The sequence below is a fragment of the Vipera berus genome, assembly GCF_964194415.1.
Source record: "Vipera berus genome assembly, chromosome: 2".
Lineage (NCBI taxonomy): Eukaryota > Metazoa > Chordata > Lepidosauria > Squamata > Viperidae > Vipera > Vipera berus.
In genome coordinates, this window is record NC_138203.1 from 123,700,552 (window position 1) to 123,720,015 (window position 19,464).

The 19,464-nt window shown below is 39.7% G+C and overlaps 1 protein-coding gene across 3 annotated transcripts in view; it reads right to left on the reverse strand.

The window, feature by feature from the left end:
• Positions 1 to 19,464, reverse strand: part of TSR2 (TSR2 ribosome maturation factor) — a 52,138-nt gene that overhangs the window by 6,256 nt on the left and 26,418 nt on the right. The window contains exons 1-3 of one of the 3 annotated variants that reach the window (XM_081320379.1): positions 9,137 to 9,266; positions 799 to 889; positions 116 to 207 (exon numbers count right to left, since the gene is read on the reverse strand). In XM_081320379.1, coding sequence (XP_081176505.1) covers positions 116 to 207; positions 799 to 889; positions 9,137 to 9,217 — 264 coding nt within the window. In that variant the 5' untranslated portion in view covers positions 9,218 to 9,266. Of the gene's footprint in view, positions 1 to 115; positions 208 to 798; positions 890 to 1,577; positions 1,699 to 9,136; positions 9,267 to 19,464 lie in introns of those variants that run through there. The other 2 variants (XM_081320378.1, XM_081320380.1) reach the window with 2 other exon arrangements.

Here is a 19,464-nt window from a genome sequence, read left to right on the forward strand (position 1 = left end):
AGGAAACCACGCCCACCCCATTGCCAGCAATGGCGAACAAGCTCCGATACGTTGCGCGACGTCATGTGACGTCGCGAGTTTGACATGTCTGCTTTAGAGAGTAACAAACAAATACCTGAGCCAAGCTTCCATCTTCTATTATAGTGTTAAATTCATTGTTCATCAGTTCAGCAAGGAAGTCTTCTATCTCCTCTGGTTCAAGGTCAACTGCAGAGAGATTGGACACACAGTCAAATAACAGAACTGCACGGGAAATTTTCAGAGATGACTAGGGTTAAGAAGTTTCTAGACTACTGGCTATATTGTTCCATCCAATGTAATCCTCCAAGTCCCAACTTCTCTCCATGAAGAAAGCGTACAAGCCAGCTCCAGGCTTTTTAACTGTTCTCATTAAGCTTCACTATCTTGCTAAAATGAATAACACACAATAGGGTTGCTGAACCCAGAGCCTCTAGCAATATTTATCAGGGGATACTACCGGTGGGCGATCATAATGATCTTTAAAGTGATGGCCCAAGTTCATGCTTTTGAAACTATAATAAATTTGAGGAGTTATCTCAGTTTTTAAGTGTCCTGTTTTAGAAGGTTCATCATGGGAGTGAGGATTCTAACTCCTACGGGCTTCCTGTAAAATTAAAGATCCACCATCCTGTGCCATACATAAGGCAAGTTTTAGGCTCTTCATCTAGCAATGAACGACTACAAGATCAGAACTTTGTACCACCATAATTCTAGATACATCCTGGGCCATCCATATCCCACCAAATCTACCACTCAGTCAACAGGACAGAATCTCACCATTGCTCTCAAAGTATTGCTCCACAGCCCCTACCATCCATTCAGCTTTCTCTTGGCTATGTGCTCCTCCAAAGCCATTTTCAACTGCTATCTGCAAGTGGAAGAAGACAAGGAAATGTTCATAAACAGCAACTGGGCATTTGCGCAGCAAAGGGTTGCTTGGGGTGATAATTGGCACAATTTAGAACATGAATAAATAACAGTCCAGAATTATCTAGCCAGTTCTAATTGTGCGTTCAGTCCTTGGCTGAGCTCGAATAACAAAGCTAATTTGTCCTCCATGTTGCCTGTTTGGTTTTAGGAGCCGAATTGGGGAAAAGCCACGTTTTCCCTCCAATGTGGGTTTCAATAAAGGTCTACGGGTGAGGTAAACTACGGCATTACCAAAACACACCTATCCTTGATATAATCTTGAAGCATTCTTTTTCTTTTTGCAAACATAAGATAAAGTACATTCATGTAAATATGCTTGTGTCATTAGCTAAACTAATAACACATTGCAACACATAATAACACATTACAACACATTAACATTACAACATTTATTCAGATTTTTACCTTCTATATATATTTTCCTTTTGATCATGGTCAGTTTCTAATTCTGTTATGTATGAGAGGTGGGTTTTCTAATTTATTTTCTCAATCAGAGCATGCTAGCTAACTGCCCCTCACTAGTTAGCTGTACACAAGCTGTGTCTTTTACTAGAACTTGGCTTTGTCAAAAGTTTCAGAGTAATTAAGACCAGCAGAAAGTTATGGAACTTCCAAAGCGTACTTACAGTGAAGCTGTGGGAGGGGCGCGGCCCAAGGAAACTACAGGGGCCATTGCAGATGTGCTCCAAAAGCTTCGGGACACCAAGCATGGCGACTAAATTTCTAACTTGGAATGTTAATGGATTAAACTCACCACAGAAGAGAAAGAAAGTTTTTCAATATTTAAAACAATTTAAGACTGATGTTATCTGTTTGCAAGAAACGCATATTAGGGTTATGGACCAAAAGTACTTATCGAATTCAAGGTTGGGTACGCAATTTGTTGCTTCTGCGATCAACAAGAAAAATGGAGTGGTTGTCTACGTTAAAAGTACTCTAACAGCGGAACTAATTGAAGTAGATAAGCAAGGAAGATATGTCATGATAGATTTGCTGTTAGAAGGTAAAAAGACGCTTCTAGTTGGACTGTATGCTCCTAATCAACAACAAGCTGACTTTTTTAACTTACTTCACACAAAAGTTACCCAATTGGATTATAAATCTTTTATTTTTATGGGAGACTGGAATGGAGTCTTAGACGTACAGATGGACAAAGCTGGTTCTTTTAAGCGTGTCCCGAGCCATGCTAGATTGCCTAAATCTTTTTTTGAAATGAAGGACGATTTGGAACTGCGAGATATTTGGCGTGATACACATCTACATGAAAAGGATTATACTTTTTTTTCTGATAGACATCAATCTTTTTCCAGGATTGATTTTATTTTGCTGACTAATGACTTTTTTTCTAGGATTAAGAAGGTAAAGATTTGTGCAAGAACTATTTCTGACCATAGCCCAGTTTGGTTAGAGATCAATAGGGACAATAGGGATAGGCGCTCTTGGCGCGTAAATGAGAATTTGTTTAGAAATCAGAGAAATGTGGAAGAATGTAAACAGCAGATGAAGGATTTCTTTGAAATTAATATGAATAAGGATACCTCTATGGACATGGTTTGGGATGCTAGCAAGGCCTACATGAGAGGGGTGTTGATATATATGAATAATAAATACAGACGTACCTTGGAAGTTAGAAGGAAAGAACTGGAGAATGAAATTAGGGAAAAAGAAAAGGCCCTAATTTTGAACCCATTGGATGTGAAGATTAAGGAGGTTATTAACCTATTAAGAGGACAATTTGATAAGTTGATGGCTGATCAAGTGGCAACCAATTTACGGTTTGCTAGGCATAATACTTTTTGCAATGCTAATAAGCCAGGTAGATGGCTAGCTTACAGGTTAAGGAAAAAGCAAAGGGCTTCTAATATAGATAAAATTGAATATAAGGGAAAGGTTGTGTTTCAACAGGATCTTATTAAGGAAGCTTTTCTGGATTTTTATTCTAAATTATATGCTAAGGAGAAGATTAATGAAAAAGATATTGATGTATATTTGAAGAATGCTAGCATCCCGGTTCTTACGCAAGCACAAAAGAAGGAGATTAATCAATTGATAACAGAAGAAGAAATTCTTATAGCAATTAAGGAACTGAAGGTGGATAAAGCGCCAGGCACGGATGGCTTGACTGCGGCTTATTACAAAAATTTACAATTGGAGCTGATAAAGCCGTTAAAGGAACTGTTCCAGACAATTCAGAGAGGGGGAAAGGTGCCTCCGTCTTGGAGAACTGCTTTTATTTCTTTGATTCCGAAGGAAGATCAAGATGCTACTCAAGTAAAAAACTATAGACCGATATCACTTTTAAATACAGATTACAAGATATTTGCCAAGGTGTTAGCTAACAGATTGATGAGGGTTCTGCAACAGGTGATTCATGGGGATCAAACTGGGTTTATAAGTGGTAGACAAATGAAAAATAATGTGAGGCATATAGTTGATGTGGTGGAGTTTTTGAAAAGGAACAACCAGATCCCTGCGGCGCTAATCTTTCTAGATGCTGAAAAAGCTTTTGATCAATTGAATTGGCAATTTTTGATGAAAGTTTTAGATAAAATGAATTTCGGGGATAAATATTTGCAACCAATTAGGGCATTATATCAAAAACAAACTGCCCGAATAATAGTTAACAATAGTTTGACTGAAGTATGTAATATTGAGAAGGGCACAAGACAAGGGTGTCCGTTATCACCTTTATTATTTGTTTTAACATTGGAGATATTATTGGTAAAAATACGGAATTCGGAAAGAATTAAGGGTATACAAATTAGAGATCAGGATTATAGACTGAGAGCATTCGCAGATGATCTGGTTGTTACGGTGACCCAGCCAGAAAACTCTGTTGTGGACCTGATGGAGATAATAATGCAATATGGGAAGGTTTCTGGATTTAAAGTTAATGCACAAAAAACTAAAATTTTGGCCAAAAATATGACAGTATCGCAAAAGGCCCTTTTAGAAGGATTACCGGTAACTGGATTTGAGATTGTTAAAAGGGTCAAATATTTGGGGGTGTTTTTGTCACCCTCTAATACAAAGTTATATAAAAATAACTATGAAAAGTTATGGGGAAAAATTCAAAAAGAATTGGAGAGTTGGGAAAAATTGCAATTGTCTTTGCTGGGAAGAATTGCAGCAGTGAAAATGAATGTCCTGCCTAAATTTTTATTTTTATTTCAAATGATACCGGTCCTTAAAAAAGATTCTAATTTGGAAGAATGGCAACGGGGTATCAACAAATTTGTTTGGGCAGGGAAAAGGCCACGGGTTAAACTTAAGATTATGCAGGATACTCGTGAAAGAGGTGGTCTTAAAATGCCTAATCTTAAATTATATTATGAAGCTGCTGCGTTATCAGGAATAAGTGATTGGATTAATTTGACACAAGAGAGATTATTAAATCTTGAGGGCCATGACTTGTTATTTGGCTGGCATGCATATTTGTTGTATGATAAGAAGGTAGATAATGTGTTTAAAGTGCATATTTTAAGACAGGCATTGTTGAGAGTTTGGAAGAAGTACAGACATAAGCTAGATTATAAGATGCCGTTGTGGGCAATTCCAAAACACGCAATAGAAAACATAAATGTTGGCTTCAAACATGATGTGACTACGTATAAGGAGATTTTAAGCTTGGAAAGAAATGTCTGGTGTTTAAAGCCGTACAACCTCTTGCGAGATGAGAAGATTGTTCAAACTTGGTTTCAATATACTCAGTTACGGGCCAGGTGGAAAGAAGATCAGAAAATTGGTTTTGCAATGACTGACGAAAATTTGATAAAGCAAATTAGAAATCAGGGTCCAGCACATATTAAACGGATATATCTTGCATTGATAGAAATTGACTCAGAAACAGAACTTGTTAAAGATTGTATGATAAAATGGGCCCAGAATATTCAAGAAGTTATTACAATGGACACGTGGGAAAAGATATGGGTGAGGAACGTAAAATTCACACAAGCCCAAAACCTAAGAGAGAACTTTTATAAAATGTTTTATAGATGGCATTTAGATCCTAAAAAGCTTGCAAGTATGTATCCGAACTATCAGCCAAAATGTTGGAGGTGTGGTGGCGAAGATGCAACATATTTTCATATATGGTGGACCTGCAAAAAGGTTAAGGCTTTTTGGATAAAAATTTGGTGGAATATGCAGAAGATCTTCAAGCAAAGGATAAAGTTTTGTCCGCAATTGTTTTTGTTGGGCATAATTACAGATGCTACTGTTGTGGACACTAAGTTGATGTTGAATTTAATTACAGCAGCAAGACTTTTAATAGGTCAATATTGGAAGAAGGAGGAAGTGCCGACTATAGAAGAATGGACTCTAAAGGTTTCTGACCTGGCGGAAATGGCAAAGATCTCGGCTTACTTGAAAGATCATTTGCAAGAACGTTATATTATGGAGTGGAAAAAATGGATTGATTATATCCAGAACAAATATGGGACTAAAAAGTTTCATTTAGCATTTGAATAAGTCTTCCTTTCTTTTTTCTTTTCTTTTTCCTTTTATATGTAATATTAATATTGCTTGTAGTTATCTTATATGAGCTAGAGAGCGATAGATTTAATAGTTTATTGTTGTTAGCATATGGATGTTTATGATTGTTCTTTGTTTTTATACCTTGTACTTAGCTCTGGGAAGTCGGGGTGGGGGGGGAGGGGGAAATGGGGGGGAGGGACAGGGAGGGTTAGGTAGGGGTGGGGGGAGGGGGGGATTGTTAAAGATAAAATGTACTGTAAAACTTTTCAATAAAAAAAGTTTCAGAGTAATTGAAAATTACCATATAAGAAGCAAATTTGTATAGCGTAGTAACACATGTACAGAATGGGGAAATCTAAACAGTGAAAAGCATCTGAGTACGAGTTGCATCTTAAAGTTGAGAGTTCACCTTTTGAATATATTGGAATTATTAGTTTACATAATAATATGATATGCATTTGTTTACTGAAATGCTTTAATCTTCACCAGACTGGAAAAAGGTTTACGTATCTACCTTGGTAAAAGGTGGTACAATTTCTTCTAAGTTCATTCCCTGGATAAACAATTTAACATTTTACTGTCATCACCTCAACAAGAAAAGTTACTTCCTCTCTCCTGGTTTCTGTCCAGACAACATTGTATTTTATATAATGTAAATTTGTATCTGAAGTTATTATATTCTCTCTCTCATTTGCTTTGTTGATTATGAAGAATTAAATATTTATCAATACTGTTATACAAACAGATGGTTTGTTTATGTTTGGTTTGCATGCCATAACGTATTATTAGCTAGCCCACCCATAGTTTAGCCCAGGGGTAGGCAACCTCGGCTCTTTTATGACTCATGGATTTCGACTCCCAGAATTCCTGAGTCAGCTATGCTGACTCAGGAATTCTGGGAGTTCAAGTTCATGAGTCATAAAAGAGCCGAGGTTGCCTACCCCTGGTTTAGCCTATCACAATGTGTCCCTTTCAAGCCCTGCTGTGCTGCCTCAATGTGGGAGGGCTGGGGTGAGGTGGGTTGTTGTTCCTGGAAGGAATGAGAGAAGAACACTAGGAGTGCCTATCAAGAATATGAAGCTCATCCTAGCTACCCAGCTAAAATAGGCAGGTACCTATCTACACTGGACAGCAACAATATAGAATGACAAGGGCAAAGGCATCATTTTATGCTCCACAGAAAAAGGCAATGGTAAACTACAGGTAGTCCTTGACTTGTAATCATTTGAAGTTACAACAGAACTGGAAAAAGTGACTTAATGACCAATTCTCACTCTTACAACCATTGCAGCATCCCCATAGTCCAGGGGTGTCAAACTCAATTTCATTGAGGGCTGCATCAGCATTGTGGTTGCCCTCAAGGGGCCAGGTGGGTATGACCAGGGTGGGTGTGGCCTACTGGGTGGGTGTGGCCAGGGTGGGTGTGGCCTACTGGGTGGGCGTGGCCAGCTCTACATCGTTCGCATCAAGGGTGCCTATGGGGGCCTGGGCAGGAGTGGGACAGATCTGAGGGTCTCTGGCAGAAGGAGGGTCTCTGGGCCAGGGCCAAGGCAGTGGGGGCCATTCCCTCACTGTTTCCAGGATGGCTTCGCGGGCCGCATGAAACCACTTCGCGGGCTGGATCTGGGCCCCGGGCCTTGTGTTTGACATGTCTGCCATAGTCATTGATAAAATTCAGGTGTTTGGCAACTGGCATGCATTTATGATGGTTGCATCACATGACAATGGGATTAAGAGAATCCCAGGGTCATGTGATTCCCATTTGCAACCTTCCCACAAACAAAGTCAATGGGGGAAGCCAGATTTGATTCATCACATGATTCATTTAACTGTGGCAACTGCCTTGCAGGGCTCAATTGTAGTCAAAAGTCGAGGACTACCTGTACTTCTGTATTTTATCTAGAAAACCACAAAACTGATTGACCCTATAATGCATGATTGACCTTACAGTACCTGAAGATGGCTCCCTCATGTCAAATGGTACTCAACACACTACTGAGGAAAAGCTGAAGATCCTTTGGAGTACTAATAGTATTTATGAAGTGGCTAGATTAAAACCTCTAGGAAATCTAATTCTGATATTGCCATGCAGGAAAAAAATCTGAAGCTAAAAACCACAATTATGTTGGGAACATGGAAATTACAAAGCATGAACATGGAAAGGCTCGACTCAGTAAAAATTGAAATGAATCAATTACTCACTGACATATTTGATGTCAGCATCTTAAAATGGACTAGAATTGGACACTTTTAGGCAAACAATTTCCTATTCAGGAAACAAAAACAGAGACTTAACAGAGTGAACAATTATCACACAATATATTCTTAATTTCCTATACTAGCAAAATAGCTTTTAGAAACATTAATGCAGAATAGAATTATACATGGGACAGGGGATACCAGATGATTTTAGAAAAGATGAGGAACAAGAGCCATTATATTGCTGCTGCACACAAAACCAGATTGTTGGGGGCAATAAGCTGACTTTGTAATAATGCTGCTGGGGGGGGGGGAAAGCCCTAATAAGCAGGCGTATACATAGAATGAAGGCTATTGCTAAGCACATTGATTTGTGCTTCTTAGATTGTAAGCCGCCCTGAGTCTTCGGAGAAGGGCGGGATGTAAATGGGATTAAAAAACCCCACAAACTAGTAAAAAAAGTCAGTATGTGCTCCATTGGTTACAGAGAAGTCTTCAATTATGTTGACCATGTCAAGCAAGCTGAGGAACGTGCTTAGAAAAATCGGAATCCTGAAACACCTCAATGTCCTCATACAACAGCTATGCAAGATCAGGAAGTCTCAGTGTGAAGCTAAACAAACTGACTCCAGGCTGACAAGGTGGGAGATAACTCTCTTCTAATGTATTCGACCTATATGCAGAATATTCAGTCAAGGAACATGGACTGGGAGAAGATGAGCATGGCTTTGAAAATGGAGGAAGAAAGGTCATCTAGATAGCCCAGGTCTAGTAGCCCGAATATGCTGCCTTAGTAGTATTTATATTCCATCTTTTATTATTTTTACAAATAACTTAAGTTGGGGAACATATCCAACACACCTTCCTCCTACGATTTCTCCAAAAGCATGTCAGCAATAAGCAGGGAGGAAGGAAAAAGAGCCACTTTGATGTAGCGATTAAAAAGCACCAAACTACAAACTTAACATTAAGAAAACCAAGATCATGGCATCCGGCCCTCTCAATTCCTGGCAAATAGATGGGGAAGAAATGGAGGTAAGTGACAGATTTTATTTTCCCGGGCTCCAAGATCACTGCAGATGGGGACTGTAGCCAAGAAATTAAAAGACGCGTGCTCCTCGGGAGGAAAGCCATGGCAAATCTAGACAGCACACTAAAAAGCAGAGACATCACCCTGTCAACAAAAGTGCGTATAGTCAAGGCTATGGTCTTTCCAGTTGCAATGTATGGCAGTGAAAGCTGGACCATAAGAAAGGCTGAGAGCCAAAGAATTGAGGCCTTTGAACTATGGTGCTGAAGAAGACTCCTGCGAGTCCCTTGGACTGCAAGGCGATCAAACCGGTCGGTCCTCGAGGAGATCAACCCTGACTGCTCTTTAGAAGGCCAGATCAAAAATACAGCAAGCTCAAAAATAGTTTACTACTCTGTATTCAACCAGCTATCCTTCCCTCCCCCCGCTCGCCCGCCCGCTTGCTTGCTTTTTCTCGTTACCGGGAAAAAGGCTCCTAACCTGCAACACGGCCCAGCTGTCCAACACCGCTTGCACGCCCTGCCTGAAAAGGCCACCTGCTTCCCCCTCCGGAGTCGCCATGTCGGCGGCAGGCAGCCGGAAGTCAATCCCCGAATAATCGATTAAACTCGCCTAGAAGAGAAAAGTAGACCTAAATAAGCGCCTGCCGAGTCAACCACAGCTTCGGGCTTTCCTCTTCTCATCAAGTGACCTCAATCGACACTTCGAATTTTGCTTTGTACGTGGCGGCTTGTACGTACATATTCCGTGCACAGGGCATTCTGTATTTCATTAGGGACTTCAGGGAACGCAAGTGCCTGAAGTACTCATCCAAATGTCCAACAGTTTGAACGGAAGAGTTTTAAACTTTGAGCTTGAACAAGTACTTTAGTACAGGGGTCTTCAAACTCAGCCCTTTTATGACTCATGGACTTCAACTCCCAGAATTCCTCAGCCAGCGTGCCTGGCTGAGGAATTCTGGGAGTTGAAGTCCATGAGTCATAAAAGGGCCGAGTTTGAAGACCCTTGCTTTAGTAGATCGAGCAGGGACTGAACTGTTGCTGATAGTCATGATTCTTAGCCTTAAAGCTTGATCTTTGGTGAGTGAATGGCTTCGGAAACTCAGAAGTACAGTGGATTGAGGAATTAAATAGAAGTTACATTCCTAGAGAGAGTAAGAATCATACATTATTTTTCCATATAAAATGTGGTTGCCCAGTTTTTTGTTGTCGTTGCGAAGTCGTGTCCGACCCATCGCGACCCCATGGACAACGTTCCTCCAGGTCTTCCTGACCTCTACCCAGTTTGTGGCTATATGTTAATGTGCTGTGCAGCTATGAAGTTACATGGGTGTACTTTAGGCGGCTGGGTGATTTAAAAAAAAACTAGTTCAAGTGTAGTTAACAACGGGTTAGCATGCTATGCAAACTTAACCACAGACTTCACTTTACTGAGTTATTAAACTTACTCCTGAATAAATGCACATACAAATTTTGATTTCTTTGTTTCCTTAATGATTGTGTTTGCACAGTACTTCTAACCACATGCTATATTCTAGTCTAAAATATTGTGCCTACTCTTCTAGTTAGGTTATGGAATCACTGCAAGCAATTCCATACAGGTATTAAGCAAACCCAGACAACTGGGTTTAGTTGACCAAGCACATCATACCACAGTAGATAAAATACCACATCATACCACAGTAGATAAAATATATAATCTTGAAAGACATAACTTAGGAACTACTTTTTAAACAAATTTTACTGTGTTGAAAATGAAAACTGCATTAAAATATTAATGAGAATAATACTTTTAAAACTATCAGCACAACAATCAGTAATACAAAAGTTTGTGAAAGGTTTGTTCCATATACAATAGAATCTACTGTATTTAATGTTGAATTAGAACTCCCATAATATCTCAACATGGAGAGTACTAGAATAATGAAAGTGTGCATTAGCTAATTGAATTGCAGTTATTGCCCTGCAGATATCCTACAGTACATTCCTATCATGCTGGCAGAGGATAATGGGAACTAGAATACAAAAACTCAGAAGACAATGGAATGAGGAAGATTTGTACTATAGGTAGTCTGTTGGGTTCAAAGAAGACACACTGTTGTGCAGTTCATCTCTGGAATCCCAGTCTGGAAGTGAAGAGACTAGCACAATGAGGGCACTGAAAGTCCATTGTTGTAATAACTGTGGGTGTTATACTGCAACACTGCTCACAGTTTTGTATCAGTTTTTGGCTGTGCCTGTCTTCCAAGTCAGTGGAGGCTTTGTAGCACAGGACTCGCCCCTGGTTTCTGTCAGCAGTCACAGCTTCTAATTCCTTTGGCTAGATGTCACAGTTATGTAGGATTTCCTTCACCTTATCTTTACAGCAGTAGCATGGATGACCTCGAGTGCTCATCCCAATCTCCAGTAGGGAGCAACTGAATAGGCATGTGGTGATCATTCTGATGATGTGTCCCAACTACTCATCTGGGCCTTAATAATTAGAGACCCAATGGTGGTGGACTGGATATGATCCAAGATCTCTGGGTGGGAGACAAGGTCTTGCCAACAAATGCTAAGGATGGAGTGGAGAGTGTGCATGTGAAATTTCTTCAGTTGTTTGATATGTTGATGATACTGAGTCCAGAATTCATATCCATGTAGGAGAGAGGATATAATCACAGCTCTGTAGATTTTCAGCTTTGTGGAGTTAGGGATGGCTGTGTTGACTGAACACTCTACTGAAGTACACGGCTACCCCAAAGCTGACCAGTCTTGCTGATTCAACAGTCAACTTCTTTGTTCAAAGAACCCATCGCTTGAGCTGATGCTTCTGGAGTATTTGAAGGTATTTACATTTGTCAGTTGGATATCGTTGAGTGATTTTTGGTTCTGTAGGGTTGTTATCTGGCCTGGTCTAGTAAAGAAGTTTAGTTTTGATCAGGCTTACAGTCAAGCTGAAGAGCATATCAGTGTCTGAGAATTTGTTCAGCATCCACTGTAGATCACTGTCTTTTTGTGACAGAAGCACACTTATCAACAAAGAGAGCTTCTTGAATGATTTTATGGAGGCGCTTTATGCGTTCAAGTGGTGAATGTCAAAGAGAGAGTTGTCCAATTAGTATCTGGTATACATTCCCTCCTTTAGACTCTGGACAATGTGTAACCATATGCAAACGAAGAAGAGATTTAACAAGACTGGGGCTAGAACACAGCCCTACTTCACCCCATTAGAAATGGCAAATACAACTGACATACTGTGAGGGGAAATTAATTGATCCCTTGCTGATTTGTACATTTGGCTACTGACAAATGATTAGTCTATAATTTTAATAGTAGGTTTATTTTAACAGTGAGAGACAGAATAACAACAAAAAAATCCAGAAAAATGCATTTCAAAACAGTTATAAATTGATTAGCATTTTAATGAGTGAAATAAGTTTTTGATCCCCTATCAATCAGCAAGCTTTCTGGTTCCCAGGTGTCTTTTATACAGGTAATGAGCTGAGATTAGGAGCCCTCTCTTAAAGGGAGTGCTCCTAATTTCAGTTTGTTACCTGTATAAAAGACACCTATCCATAGAAGCAATCAACCAGATTCCAAACTTTCCACCATGGCCAAGACCAAAGAGATGTCCAAGGATGTCAGGGACAAGATTGTAGACCTACACAAGCCTAGAATGGGCTATAAGACTATCACCAAGCAACTTGATGAGAAGGTGACAACAGTTGGGGTGATTATTCGCAAATGGAAGAAACACAAAATAACTGTCAATCTCCCTTGGTCTGGGGCTCCATGCAAGCTCTCACCTCGTGGAGTTTCAATGATCATGAGAACGGTGAGGAATCAGCCCAGAACTACACGGGAGGGAGGATTTTGTCAATGAACTCAAGGTAGCTGGAACCATAGTCACCAAGAAAACATTTGGTAACATACTACGCTGTGAAGAACTGAAATCCTGTAGCACCTGCAAGGTCCCTCTGCTCAAGAAAGCACCATCTGAAGTTTGCCATTGAACATCTGAATGATTCAGAGGAGAACTGGATGAAAGTGTTGTGGTCAGATGAAACCAAAATCGAGCTCTTTGGCATCAACTCAACTCGTCATGTTTGGAGGAGGAGGAATGCTGCCTATGACCCTAAAAACACCATCCCCACCATCAAACATGGTGGAAACATTATGCTTTGGGAGTGTTTTTCTGCTAAGGCAACAAGACAACTTCACTGCATCAAAGGGATGATGGACAGCGCCATGTACCATCAAATCTTGGGTGAGAACCTCCTTCCCTCAGCCAGGGCATTGAAAATGGTATGGTAATGGCCCAAAACACCAAGGCAACAAAGGAATGGCTCAAGAAGCAGCACATTAAGGTCCTGGAGTGGCCTAGCCAGTCTCCAGACCTTAATCCCATAGAAAATCTGTGGAGGGAGCTGATGGTTCCAGCTGCCAAACGTCAGCCTCGAAACCTTAATGACTTGGAGAGGATCTGCAAAGAGGAGTAGGACAAAATCCCTCCTGAAATGTGTTCAAACTTGGTAGCCAGCTACAAGAAATATCTGACCTCTGTGATTGCCAACAAGGGTTTTACCACCGAGTGCTAAATCATGTTTTGTGAAGGGGTCAAATACTTATTTCACTCATTAAAATGCAAATCAATTTGTAACTTTTTTGAAATGCGTTTTTCTGGATTTTTTTTTTGTTAGGTATTTTGTCTCTCACTGTTAAAATAAATCTATCATTAAAATTATAGACTGATCATTTCTTTGTCAGTGGGCAAACGTACAAAATCATCAGGGGATCAAATAATTTTCCCCTCACTGTATCACCATTATAAATGACCTGTCATTCCATTGTGGAGTAGTTGAACTAACTTTATGAATGAATTTCCATGGGCATTCATGTCTCAGGATTGTCCAAAGAGCCTCCTGGTTTAAAGTGTCAACGGTCTTTTTCCATTGAGATTGCTACTATATTAATCTAATTGATCCCATTACATTAAAATATTTGGATTCATATAATATGCTGAAACATAGGCTAACAGCTCACATTTCAGCCAAGTGTGTTATACAGATCTGTTACCTACCGGTACTTCATATGTAGTTAGTTTGTAGTTCAGAAAAGGGGATGAATTGAATAAATTATGATTGCTTAATCATTAACTACTGGTATACCCCAGGGGGCAAAAATCCAGACATTAACTACAACTCTGCTTCTAGATTTATACATATACACAAACACCTATAAAACAGATATCTGAGTGTAATTTAAATCTATCATCCCATGCATCCCATCCTTGGGAGTAAGCTCCACTAAACTCTATAGAGACTGAGTGCCCAAACTGCAAGGTGTGGGGTGAGCATGGCCCTTTGGGTGGATGTGGCCCATTGGGTGGGCATGGCTGCAGTGGTAACGGCAGACTGGGTGGCACTAAAAAGTTCAATCAATCAATTCCAACTTTGCGAGACCTTTTTTTTCCCGCGAGAAGTTGAAATTTGATTGATTGAACCTTTTTTTGTACATGGCGGCAGAGGCCTAAAGTAAAAAGGTTTTATAAAACCCAGCTGAAGGCCTAGGACTGGAGCGGCAGCACACGTGTCCACAGAGAGGGCTCTGGGTGCCACCTGTGGCACCCGTGCCATAGGTTTGCCACCACGGCTCTATAGGATTAATTCTAATTAAACATGTATATGATTACTCTGTGCATTTAAGAGGAGAAAAGTCCTATACGAATTCCTCAAGGATAGGAGGATGCCTTCCAGTTGACCTGGACTATAATTATTATCACATTCCAAGTCACCATGGCAACTGGAAATTAGTGGAGTTGTGTCCAATATATATGGAGTGAGCCAGGCTATGAAAGGCTGAAGTAGAGTTTGGAGATGGAAGCATATTTTTTTTCTTCCTAGTATTTTCCTGCAAGTGCAGATATTGATCCTCTTGGTTGTGACAGGAACCGACCGACCAGCTTCTCGACTGAGCCTGACATCCTGGGCTAAGAGAGTGTGACTAGCTCAAAGTCACCCAGCCAGATTTCATGCCTAAAGTGGGACTAGAACTCACAATCTCCTAGTTTTATGCTTGATGCCTTAACTGCTAGATTACACTGGCTCTTAGATGGAAGCATAAATGTGTTTAAAATTTTCTGCTAGCATTAATTGGATCGCTCACAAATACAGTAACATCATATCCTTAATCACATACATACTGTCTGCTTTTTTTGTAAAAGAAAAAGGTGCCAGAACTCACACATGTCATACATCCCACCTTGCCTACCCTACAAGGTTCCATCCAAAAAAGGTGCCGGAACTCCATTCTGAGCGTTCTATGAGAAAAAAAGCCTGTAATGTGGTTATTTCTACACTGCCACTATGATAATGTGAAAACCTGTTGTTGTTAGAGATACAGGACTATGGCACTGGCTGGAATATGGTATGGATCATTATATGAATTGTAACAGGCACTTTATGGTCAATCCTGGGTATTCCATAAAACCAAGGGAACTGGGAAAAATCCATGAATTTAAAATCCTGTCCATTATCCTAAACACATTTACACTAAATAATTAATTGTATCAGGCTTGATACAAAACTAATTTGCTTTGCTGCTCTGTCTTCCATACAAGAATAAAATCCTGGGATTTCAGAGCCTAACCCAGGGGACCTCAGCTCTTTTATGACTCATGGACTTCAACTCCCAGAATTCCTGAGCCAGCTATGCTGACTCAGGAATTCTGGGAGTTAAAGTCCATGGGTCATAAAAGAGCCGAGGTTGCTTACCCTTGGTCTACTCTAACCGTTTCTCCTAACATTTTGCTGGCCTTATCTTTGGTCACCTGACTCCCTTCCTGCCATCTGAATCACCCTTTCAAAACTACCTCAAGTCTGAATTCAGTGATCATTAATTGTCCAGATTAATAGACCATTCATTTTTCCTGGCTTCAAACACTAAAGGCTATTTTATTTAAAAATATTTTTTATATTTGTATTCTCTATGAAAAAACTACGATTTATAATGCATGAACCCAGCAGGGTACAGATTCACATTGCATAGCTAGTTAAAAAAAATGGTAAGAATCCTACTAACTAGGAGGAAAAAAAATCGCATTGAATTCAAAAGGAGTTAGGCTCACGTGGGACTGTAAACTTATTTTATTCTTGCAAACATTTTAATATTGTTTTAGTGCAGCAATCTGGGCGGCACTTTGGGCCATGATACATAGCAATTTCAATTCCGTCATACACACATTTTCAATTAAGCAAATCCGACAAAATGGCTGCTATTCAATTCCAACCACTGTACGCTCCTCCGCGCAAATAATACCCACGACACTACCATTCCCAAGAAACTGCGCGAACGAAGCCCAATGGAGATTGAACGGAAGGCGCCAGCCAAGCAATGGAATCGACGGCCGCGGGGGGGGGAGGGGAGGGATTTGATACGCGCACTCGACGCAGGCGCGCTGGCGTTTCCCTTCACGCCTTTCTTCTTTTTGGCACGCGCTGTGCTTCGCCGGGCGCGCGGCGTTTCTCGTCTCCCTCGCCCCGCCCATCTCAGCGGGGTGTCATTCTGTGGGAGTTAGTTGGGATTGGAAATAGCATTGAGTCTCAAAGTGAGGGGGAATCATTTATCCGTAAAGAGAAAGGTTAGTAATCTAAAATGGAGGCGACTCTCTTTATGAGAACGATTGGTAAAAGAGTTTAAGGATTCATATATAAGGGCCAAGGAACTCAAATCTCAATGCAGGGCATTTTTGAAAGAAAAAAGAAAAAAAGCTTAAACTCTGCTTTTATAGGGAAATTTTAAAGACACCGGTATAATTTTCAGCCAACCTGTGAGGTAGATCAAGCTTAGAAAGTAATAAGTCATTCTGAGAACTTACTGTCTTGAGTTTAAGGTGGTCACTTTAGGCCTCGCCTGGCAGAACAGCATAGGGCCGTCATACACATTTATTTTTTTTTTATTTTAATTCCATTTATATCCCGCCCTTCTCCGAAGACTCAGGGCGGCTTACAAGCTTAGCAGTAGAGAAAATAATTGGGATGAAGCAGAAAAACGATACAAAATGAATTACTACTATGTTAGGGCTAGGTAGAAGATCGATCAGTATTTTATGGTAGATTTATAGGTACTTGTAGATGATTAATTGAAACTTTAGATTTCCAGTTATTTAAAAAAAAAGGGAAACATTTTTCACTGTTTCTTCACTACTTTTACCACTGACATAAAACTGAAAGCCAACTAGGGGCTTTTTCCTCATGACTACATTAATTGCTATCTAGTATGGGAACAAATCATTCTCTGCCTTTTCATTCCCCCAAGAATCAATCTTACTCTTCCCCCCCACACACCATTTGTTTTACCAGATGAAGCAGAAAAAAGAGAAAGGGGATGTTTTCATTTCTTCCCTCCTTTCTCTACAAAACCTCTTCCCATCCTGTCCAACTTTTTAGCATAATGGAACTGCTGCCCTGCTGCTAAAAGGCAAATGACTGATAATTAAATGGTCATAGGCTAAGGGGGTGTGCATCTACTAGTCTCAGATATATAACATAAGGGTAGACCTCTGCCCCTAAATTTTCCCTGAAATTATTTGTTCTGGAATGACTAGCATAGTTTGGGCCAGCAAAAACTGGAAAAAAAATTAAAAGTAGAAGAACTATAGCAAAGGTTGCCTTCATGGTGCACTGGGTACAGATCAAGAATATCGTGTATTCAAGACTTTATCAGTTTCGGGATGTTTTCAGACTGAGGCAAGCAGCATGTGTGGAGGACTTGGCTATGGACTTACATGAAGGGCTGTACTGTACTCTGCCAGCTCTGTTCAGTTTTGGTACATAAAACAACTCTTAAATTCCATAGATACACACTCCAGTCTTTAGTGGTTGACTCTTAAGGCAGGAATGTCAAACTGCCGGCCCACAGGCCAGATGCCTCATGGCAAAACCGCACCCACCCCATTGCCGGCAATGGAAAAAAAGTCACGATACATCGCGACACATCACGTGACATTATGAGTTTGATACCCCTGCTATAAAGGATAAAACAAAAACCATGTGGACCCTGAAAGCTGAGGTTTACCTCTTTGGAACTATGAAATGGTATGAGTTAATGAACTGAAAGGACTTACTTTTACCTCAGAGAGCAATGAAAGGATACCGGTTTACATCTTGATAGCAGCCAGTTGCTAGGAATATATTCCCTACTTTCCTTTTTGGAGTGGATACATGTAGTCCTCGAATTACCACAACAATTGAGCCCCACGTTTCTGCTGCTAAGTGAAACATTTGTTAAGTGAGTTTTGCCCCATTTTATAATCTTTCTTGCCACAGTTGTTAAGTGAATTGGTGCAGTTGTTAAGTTAGTAATACGGTTGTTAAGTGAATCTGGCTGCCCCATTGACTCTGTTTGTCAGAACCTAGCAAAACGTGATCACATGACCCACATGTGACCAAAGGGGTGCTGCAATAGCCATAACTAAAAAATGGTCATGTCACTTTTTCCAGTACCGTTGTAATTTTGAACGGTCACTAAATGAACTTGTAAATCGACGACTACCTGTATAATGTCTAGGTAATTCTACTATATCTACCCATTTATTATATACAATGTTCTATTTGCTGCTCAGTAATGGGATTTACTGCTTTTTTAAAAAAAAGACATGCATGAAAGTTTTTTTAAAAAATTCAAAATACCTCATTAGCTTATTGTGGGTTTTTTTTAAAAAAATGATGTTTCAACATTGTAGAAATGAAAATGTTTGGCATATTCTTTGTAGAATTGCAGATTAAAATATGTATGATACAGTATTGCCTTAGATAGTCAGACACTGCAGAGATTTCTCCCCCAACAAATAATCACATAATATAAAATAAGCAATAATTCAGTTTGCACAACATGTCAACCGATGAGAAATTGGTCCATAGTTTATTGACTTAATTGTCTGAGTTCTACAGTACATTGAAACTTAATGATGATTTATTTGGCTCAATTTTCTGGATTAGCATAACACATAAAACCATCAACTAACCCTGCAGGTTAGAATTTTGGACAGCATATTAGGATAAAATATAGTTGGCTAATTAATTGATGAATTCATTATCTAAAGTTTACAATATAAGGGATTTCATATCACTTTCATTTTCATATCCATTTTATTTTCATTTCATACATTTTGGAATGTATGGTACTAACCTACTGTTTGCATAAATGTATCTTATTTTCTTGTCCACAATGTTGGAGTGTTTTTCATATGTGTCAAACTTCTAGATAATCCAAATAAGAAACCAAAACCATGAATGCTAACATTAACTTTATTGTGAGGTTACAGTAACAGAATCTTGCAAGTCTGAAAAACATCTCTCCTTGGTTGCTTTTGTTTTCCATGGAACTAGAAAAGGTCCTTCTGAGATTGTTACCATGCCCCCATTCTTTCCATCTGCTGAAATGTCTAATTTTACTGTTGCCCTGGCTGTAATTCTTCCTCATTTTGCCTCTCAAGGACATTCACACAAACCATTACAAGAGAATGCTCCTATAAGCCAATCATTGCACACTGACTGATAAGATCCATAGCAGTGTTTCCAAACAGTGACGTGTGTCTCACATAAAGCACACATGTAATCTGTGGGAGACAAGTTACAGTTGCAAGAAAAAGTATGTGAACCCTTTGGGATTACGTGTTTTGCATGAATTGGCCATAAAATGCGCTCTAAACGTCATGTAAGTCACAACAATAGAAAAACACAGTCTGCTTAAAATAATACTACACAAACAGCTGTTGTCATGTTTTAATTGAACATAAGATGGAAACATTCACAGTGCAGGGTGGAA